General features: G+C 66.0%; 1 protein-coding gene across 1 annotated transcript; it reads left to right on the top strand.

Moving 5' to 3' along the window:
• Positions 1–453: 453 nt before the first annotated feature.
• Positions 454–7,448, top strand: IFI30 (IFI30 lysosomal thiol reductase). Its single transcript, XM_067554980.1, has 7 exons — positions 454–600; positions 2,758–2,940; positions 3,194–3,268; positions 4,018–4,113; positions 4,636–4,788; positions 5,987–6,055; positions 6,417–7,448. Exons 1-7 carry the CDS (start codon positions 466–468, stop codon positions 6,468–6,470), a joined length of 765 nt encoding a protein of 254 aa, XP_067411081.1. The 5' UTR covers positions 454–465; the 3' UTR covers positions 6,471–7,448.
• Positions 7,449–8,225: the final 777 nt, after the last annotated feature.

Here is an 8,225-nt window from a genome sequence, read left to right as displayed (position 1 = left end):
CTCGAACTGGCACGGCGGGCCCCGGGCAGCTCCCAACAGTGAAAATGCAAGTGCTGCCCTGGGGCAGAGGGAGCAGCCCCTCCCCGTCAGCATCGCAGCACCAGTGCCCTGTCCGTCCATCCATCCACCACTGCGCTACTGCACCTTGATCCCTGGGCAGGGTTTGGAGGCGTTACCGCCATCCAGGGTAAGGGGTGTGCAGGGGGATCTGCGTGGCTGGGTCCTTCCCCACTGCGCTCTGTCCCCTGGGCTGGTGCCCAGATGTGGGCAGGTAGTGGGGGCAGCTCTGTCAGCGGTTCCAGGTGTCAGCCGGAGCTGCCTTTGAGCTGGAAGGTGGGGCAGGCCCATGAGGGGAAGAACAGGCTGAGTCAGGCAGGCGGCTGCGAGGGCGGGACCAGAAAGAGCTAAAAGTCCCCGCGCCTTCCAGCTCTGCTCACTCTGGCTCCCGTCCAGGCTGCTCGCACCATGGGCCGCTGGTTGCTGGCTGCCCTGGCCCTGGCCGTGGCCCTGTGCGTTGTGAGTGGTGACGGCTCCCTGCCAGCCTGTAACTACCCGCCCATGCTCTGGTGCAGCTCTTGGAAGATCGCCGTGGCCTGCCAGGTAAGGGGGGGCGACTCAGGGCAGCATTCCCATTCCTCTCCCTGGGGCACTCTGAGCAGCGGCTGGTGTCTCGCCCTGCCCCGTCCTGTGTTTGGACGAGATCCCGCCAGCTCCTTTCGCTGCGAGGCTGAGCTGAGCACCACAGCACTGACCTCAAAGCAACCAGCTCAGACCCCTGGTGAATCAGGGGCGGGCAGGCAGGAACTGTACCCGCTGCTATTCCATGCCAGGGGTGCCCACTGGGCCCCCCCATGAGACACGGCAAGTCCCTTGTCTCTTGCTTTTCCTGGGCCAAGGCTGGGGTAAAATGCAGCCAGCACTGACTCCGCTCCTTCGAGCTGGTGCTGGGGCCTGTCACCTATTCAGCAGGGAAAACTGGACCCAGCTCGGCCCAGGCAGCTTCCCGGCCACAAGCCCCGGGGCTGCTGTGCTGTGAACGTGTCCATAAGAGGCGGTGCATCCAGGGCTAGCCGCCCACAGCTCCCCAGTGCAAACCAGCCCCAGCCCCGTGAGTGGCAGGAGACGGGCTGAGCAGGGAAAATAAGCCCAAGGCTGCGAGAGCATCCCCTGTCCTCCCCGCGCGCACGGCTGCACCCAACCTGAGCTCCCGCCTGCCTGCCTTAGCATGTGCCCAGCACCCACGTAGCACGGTACCCGGAGCCACGCCCTGAACTGCAGTCTCCTGTGCCTCCGCCGTGCAGCTAGCTGTGTGCACGCCCGGCCCCCAGCACCTGGCTGTACATGGGACCCAGCCACTGCTGTGCCCAGTGTGTGTCTGGTACTTGCTCTTTACCCGGGGCAGGTTTTATCCCATGCTCCAGAGGTGGCACTGCCGCATGCTGGTGCCCGCCTACGGCCGCAGCCCAGGCCTAGCGGGGCATTGCGCTGGCAGGGCCGGGCCTGAGCTCTGCATGGTGCTGAGCAGTTTCTTGCTTCAGAAATCCTAGCACTGGCTGACTCCCTGCGTCTTCTCTGCTCCTCAGCACCCCTCGGGGCCGAGCCCAGGCTCTCAGCACCGATGGCAGCCTTGGGGGTGCATGGTAGGACTCAGCGCATGCATGGCTCAGGGCTGCCCGTGGCCTCCCGCCCGTGGGCGGCTCAGGAGAGCGGCCAGGACTGAACTCCGAGCCGGGCAGGGATGGGTGCGGTTCCTGGGCAGGAGACACTGGCTGGTGGCTGACGCTGGCTCTTCCGTGAGCCCAGCCAGCTGCACTGGACTTATACTTCTGCTTTTTCTGCCTCTGTGAGCACAGCAGCCATTAATAGCCCTCTCCTTCCTGCCCGGGCACGGGGCCTGACCCTGCGCAACGCAGCTGCTGCCTGGGGTGCGGAGCACGGGTCTGCGAAACAGGCAGCCCCAGGCCCTAGCCCAGCTCTGCCTCAAGCTGCTCCGCTTCACCCTCTGCATGGCCGGCTGGCGCCGGAGCCCGAGCCCCAGGGCTTGTCCCTATGGGCCCAGCAGGGCCGGCTGGCGCTGGAGCCCGAGCCCCAGGGCTGTCCCCAGAAGCCCAGCCCGGCTGTGTGCTGCTGTCCGTTGCTGGGTTGGATGCTGCCCGTGGAGCAGGGGCTGGACCTGGGCCTGGGGGGGACGCGGGAGCCGGAGGGAGCCCAGGGCCTGGCCGTGCTCTGGAAGCCAGGACAGACGCGTTGGATCTGCACGTGCCCCTCCCTCCACAGCCTGCTGCGGTGTGTGGCCACGCGTGGCTTAGCTCCGCAGAGCTGCACTGTCAGCGCGACGGGGCTTGAGGAAACCCCCGGCGCTGGGTGGCTGACAGCCCCGGCTGGCCGGTTTCACTTCCCACTGACACACCAAGCGGGGCTGGAGGCCAGGGCCCGGGCAGGGACCCTGCGTGGGCCTGTCGGCACCATCACTTGGCTGTTCTTTAAACAGGGCCGTGCCTCCCGGAGCCCCTCCACCCCCCCGTCCCGTCCCGTGCCCCAGGCCAGGCCCCTGGCCGGCCTCCCAGCAGGGCCTGCGTTAGGGCCATTTGTCAGCTGCAGCCCAGCGGGATTCAAACGAGGAATTTGTCTGGGGCTGGGCCGGGCCCAGACCCCAGGTCTCCTGAGTCCCAGCCAGCCCTTGGGCGGCACAGCGGGTCCGGTGTCTGTCCCAGCCCTGCCACTCAGCCCCCTTCCGGCCTCGCTCCCTGCCCGCAGGTGGAGAAGCAATGCCCCAACCTCTACCGCCGCCTCTCGGCCGCCAGCCCGGTGTCCGTGAGCCTGTACTACGAGAGCCTGTGCCCGGCCTGCCGCGGCTTCCTCGTCACCCAGCTCTTCCCCACCTGGGTGATGCTCTACGACATCATGAACGTCACGCTGGTGCCCTACGGCAACACCCAGGTGAGAGCCGGCGCCGCCCGCCATGGGGGTGGGGGGCCCTGCCGTGGGGCTGCACCGCTGGGGTGTCCCCACAGCCTGCGCCTCACGCCCTGCTGGCCCTGATCCTGGGGCGGGGGGGTGTGTGTGTGTGGCACATGGGGAGGCAGGGCTCATGGGACAAGCGGGGGGGGGTGGGGTGCGAGTGCTGGGGGGGGGGGGGGGGCATGGGCCCAGCAGTGTCATCGCGTCGGCTCTGCCTCGGTTTCCCTCGCAGGAGAAGAACGTCAGCGGGCAGTGGAAGTTCGAGTGCCAGCACGGCGCGGCGGAGTGCCTGGGGAACATGGTGGAGGTAGGGCCAGGCCCAGCCGTGACACACACACACACGGATTGGGGGGGGGGGAGAGACGGTGGCGCTTGGGTGGGTGATGGCCCCCCCGTGTCACGCAGCCGTGGGCGTAGCATCGCTGACTTAGGTTCAGGGGACGTGCCTGGGGTGGGGGGGGGGGGGACAGGACCCCCCTTGGCCATGGTCCCGCCCTGGGGCCCACAGTGACACGAGAGCTGCCTGGTCTCTGCTCCTGGACTGGTTGGGGGGAGGTTTGGGGGGGTGGAATCAGGCCCTGCCCCACCTGTGGCTGCAGCACAGCCCCCACGTGTCACTGGAGTCGCTGCGTTTCACTGCCTGGCTGGCACGAGGAAAGGAGCAAGGCGCCCCCTCGCCCCACAGGACAGCGTCTAGGAACCCCTCGGGGGGCTGTGCTGGGCTCAGGTGCTGGGGGGTGCTCTGCGTGTGAGCCAGGCCATCGCGGGGCGCCTGCCTGGGGCCGTCCACAGCTAGCGGATGGGGTGGGGGTCACCCCACAGCCGCAATGGTGGGGCGCTCAGCCAGGGCCCACCCTGGGGAACGGGCCCACACGGCTCCTTAGGACGCCCCCCCCCCCCCGACAGTGAAGTGTGGGGCTCCCCCGGCAGCCATTCCTCTCCCCCAGGAGATGCTGGGCAGGTTGGGCTCGGCTGGCTGGAGACGCCCTGGGCGCAGTCTCTCTGTGCTGGTGGGGAGCTCAGGACGCTAGCGCTGGGCTGTCGCTGCTCTTCCAGACCTGCCTGATGTACCATCTGAAGGACGTGGAGCAGTATTTCCCTGTGATCGCCTGCATGGAATCGGGGACGGCGGTCAGCGACAACCTAGAACCTGTACGTTGGGCGCGCTGGACGGGCCCGCGGCTAGAAAACGCCCTGGGTCGAGTGCTGTGTGGAGCCTCTTCGCCCAGCTGGTGTCTGCACCCCCCCGTAACACCCTGGTCCCCTCATGCCCCTGCCCAGTGCCCGCAGCGGCTGCCAGTTCCTGCCAGGCTTCACTTCTGGTGGGACGCCCAGCAGTGGCCATTGGCCACTTAGCGAAACGGCTGAGGCCACGTCCATGTTGAGCCACGCCTCAGCCGTCCCGCGAGGACGCTGTCCCCTCCGTGCTGGCGCCAGGCACTTGCTCTGCAGGAGTGAGGGGCAGGCGCCAGGCAATGGGGATGTGCGCTGGCGATGCCAGCATTGTGCAGGCCCCTCCCTGTCCTTGGCAGCCTCCTCACTAACCACCGTGCCCCATGTGCGTCCAGCCTGCACTGTCGGTTAATGGGGTCCGGACCCATAAGAGCCTGGCCTGTGCAGTGGAGGGTTGGGTAACCCGCTCTGCGCTGGCCCTGACTGCGCCTCCCCTTGCAGTGCCTGCAGGTCTTTGCCTCCACTGCCCAGCTGGCTGAGATCAAGGCCTGCGTGACGGGAGATCTGGGGAACAAGCTGATGCATCGCAATGCTCAGCTGACGGATGCCCTCGTCCCACCCCATAACTACGTGCCGTGGATCGTCGTCAATGGGGTAGGAGACATGGTGCCGCAGGGCCGTCCTGCTGGGCTCACGGGCATTTCCTCGCACGGTTCAGAGCCAGCGGTTCAGAGCAGCATCCAGGAGCTGCAGATAATAGCCCAGGCATAGGGAGCTCAGGAGAACTCTGTTCACGCCTGGCACGTGGGCGGCGCCATCTCCAGCGTGCCAGTCTCATGCAGGGCGAGACAGAGCCAGAGTGTTACAGCCCCCCAGAGTAGGAAATACGGGGGGCACATGCGTTAACTCCAAGGATCCCATGCCCCTTGCAGCTAGCTCTGGGGCGTGGCTTTAGTGCAGTGCATTGTGGGAGCTGCGCAGGAATGACCTGCTCTGATGAGACGCACTCGCAGAGCCTGACTTTGTGGCGAAGCGAAGGGTTAAAGCTGTTGTCTGAGCTGTGAGGAAATGCTTTACCACAGGTGCTGGAACGATCCCTGTGCCTTGGGGTGAATCTTCTCATGCCAGTGAAGCAGAGGGGCTGGCTCCAGCCAGATGTGGGTTGAGCTCCCCGCACGCAGCGCTGCTGCTGCCCCGTGAGCCCAACCCACCTGTGGCCTGGCGCTGCCCTGCCTGCCTGCTGCCGCATCACTGGGCCGAGTGCGGCCTGCCGCTGCCGTTCTGATCAGGGAACCTGTGTGCCCACTTGGCCCGGGTGTGACTGCTGGAATCCCCGTGGTGCAGTGGTCTGGGCCTCAGATCCCCGTGGGCGTGGTGGGGAGAGCAAGGGGATTTCACATGGACTTTCCCTGATGCGCAGGATGTTCTGCGTCGGGGCCATAGCAGCTGATCCTGGGCTGGGCAATTTCCCTGGGTGGGCTGCAATGGTGAAGATGAGGAGAAAAGAGTCTGCCTTCGAGATGTTGCTCTGTGCTCAGACACAAGCCTTGGCTTCGTGCTGACAAGAACACGCCTGTTCTGCAGCTGCTCAGCGAAGCAGCCCCCAGCTGAATGCTGTGGGCAACGTGCAGGCAGTGTCTGATGCAGCCAGAGATCTTGTCCTGTGCATGGGGACAGGAGCGGCTGCTGCGGGGCTGTAGCTCGTGTTCCAGGCAGCAGCCCTAGCAAAAGGCCTGTCTAGACTCCTGGAGGAATGACTGCGCATCTGCCTGCCTTCTCCGGCCCGCTGCTGAGCCTGGGGGCTGGGCTTGTCCAGCAGCTGACACAGATTTGTCCTCTCTCTCCCACTCAGAAACACACAGACGCTCTCCAGGCCCGAGCCCAGAGTGCTCTGTTCAGGATGGTGTGTGAGATGTACACGGTGAGTGGACCCTGGTACTGCATTAAAGCTGTGTGCACAGCTGTGTCCAGTGCACCGTGTTCACAGCGCCCTGCTACCAATGCCCGTTGGCCCTGTTCGGAACGCCCCTCTGCTCTTCCCTGCCTGCCCGAAGAACCAGCACAACTGCAGCCCTACCCTGCCTGGCCACGGCTGACTAGTTCTGGGGCTAAAGGGCAGGGGCTGCCAGGAGCCTCCCTGGATTGTGGTCGGGGACCAGTGCAATGGCAGGGGCTGATGCTGTTGGTGCTACACAGATACGGCTCTGGGCCCGTTTCCTTCCTATGCCCCTCCCTGTGTCTGGGACATCGGGGTGGTCCCTGATTGGTCTCTGTCTTTGCAGGGTGAAAAGCCAGATGCCTGCAAAGATGGGGGAGCCGAGTCCCAGCTCCTCTGAAGACCCACTCGCTGCCTGAATTAACCCCCAGCCCCTCCCTGCAGACCAGAGCTGGGCCGTGCAGGGGGAGTGAGCAGACAGCCAGAGGCAGCAGGCGGTCTATTTTTGCCTGGCATGATGTCAGCGGTGGGCGAAACACTGCTGCACGGGGGGAAGTTCCGGTGGGAGTGCGGGTCTGACGAGAGAAAAGGCCGTTTGAATCTGGACAGGGGAATTCTAAGCATCTCTTCCTGCAGCATGACCCTGCGCTGGGGAGGGGAGCAGCTGGCTAGGAGGTTAAAAGAGCGTTTGCTGGACCAAGACATCTGCTCCGCCTGGCTGAGTAGCCTGGCCCCAGGCGCTGGGCAGGACTTCCAGATATTACCTAGGCCAGTGTGTAAGTGCGTTGAAGGCACAGCAGGGATAGCACACGAGCAACTTTCCACAGCAGGGACCTCCCTGCCCCTCTCTGCTCTTCCCTGAGCAGCACGCTGCCCCCCGGCCTCTCCCCTCTCTGTAGAGATGAAATAAGGGGGTACATGCCATCTTGCTCCCTGGGCGCTGCCCCATCGCTGGGCTGGAAGCTGCACAGCTGACAGCAGATGTTCCAAACCAGGAATGGGACCCCCATCCTCCCCGCCCGGGCAGCAGGTTCCCCAGCCCTTTGCTGATGCTGCGCAGCTTGCAGGGGGCTGTGACCGGCTGGGGGGAGAGGCTACGTTTGCTTTGCTGGGTCTGTGACTGACACCTGGCCATGCCCATAGCAGCCCCTGCATGCAGTGACCTCTCCATGGCCTCAGCCTGCCTGCCCCACCAGAAGATGGCCCGGGGCAGCCAGCCACATCAGCCTGCTGCTCCTGACCCTCAAACAGCCGAGTCCCTCGCCTGCCCCAGCCTGACGCACGCTCCCCTTCAACTGCTCTGTCTGTAGTGGTGTCACAAGGAGGAGGAATGCCCTTCTTCCAGATGAATCGCGCTGAGTAAACGGCCTGGCCACCTTCTCTCTCTCATTTCGGTCTCTCCTGTGTCTAGCCCTGAGGACGGGGATGGGAGCGGGTGGGCAGGGTGGGGCTGGAGATATGGGTACCATACTCTGGCCAGGTCTACACTGGGCCAAAGGATTTCCCTGGGGTGCAGCTGCTCACACTTCACCCGCAGCGTGGGGCTGGCTGAGTTATTGCAAGCAGAGCATTGGCTTCTAGCTAATGAGGGGAGGGGGGAACTGCCTGCCGGGGGGGGCTTTTCTTTGTGGCATTGCCAACAGTGCTGCAGCGAGCCTGGCCCAGGGCTGGGGGCCGGGCCTCGGGAGAGGCTCAGCTGCCGGCTGCCTGCTCGGGCCGTGGGGTGATTGCCCTGTGCAGAGAGCGGGCATTGCTCAGCCGCTGTCAGGCCTGACGTGAGCGCCCGGGGGGGTCTCCTGGCCTGTAGCTGGCGGGCTGCCGAGCCCCGCTGCCGGTGCTGCTCCTGCACGGCCGCAGAGGGGAAGCTGCCCCCGGGCTCGCCTTCGCCTGCCCAGACCCCAGCGGGAGCCGGGCCTGCCTGGCTGCCCGTCCGGGGGGGCTCGCAGCGTCTGCCGGGGTCCGGGGGGGGACCAAGCCCAGCAATGGTGCCGGGGGGGGGGGGCTGTCGCCGGGCGGCGGAGCAGCCGAGCCCCGCTGGCCGGGCGGGGGCAGAGCAGGCCGGGCTGAAGCTGCCCCGGGAGCGCCCCGCTCTCGGCCGGCCTGGTGCACGTACGGCCCCGGCCCGCCGGCAGCCCCGGGCCCGGCTAGGAGCCGA

The sequence above is a fragment of the Emydura macquarii genome, unplaced genomic scaffold (genome assembly GCF_026122565.2).
Source record: "Emydura macquarii macquarii isolate MOO-44397 ecotype Brisbane River unplaced genomic scaffold, CSIRO-AGI_Emac_v2 contig_306, whole genome shotgun sequence".
In the NCBI taxonomy this organism is placed as follows: Eukaryota; Metazoa; Chordata; order Testudines; family Chelidae; genus Emydura; species Emydura macquarii.
The sequence above is the reverse complement of the archived record's forward strand: the minus strand, read 5'-3'. Positions and strand labels throughout refer to the sequence as shown.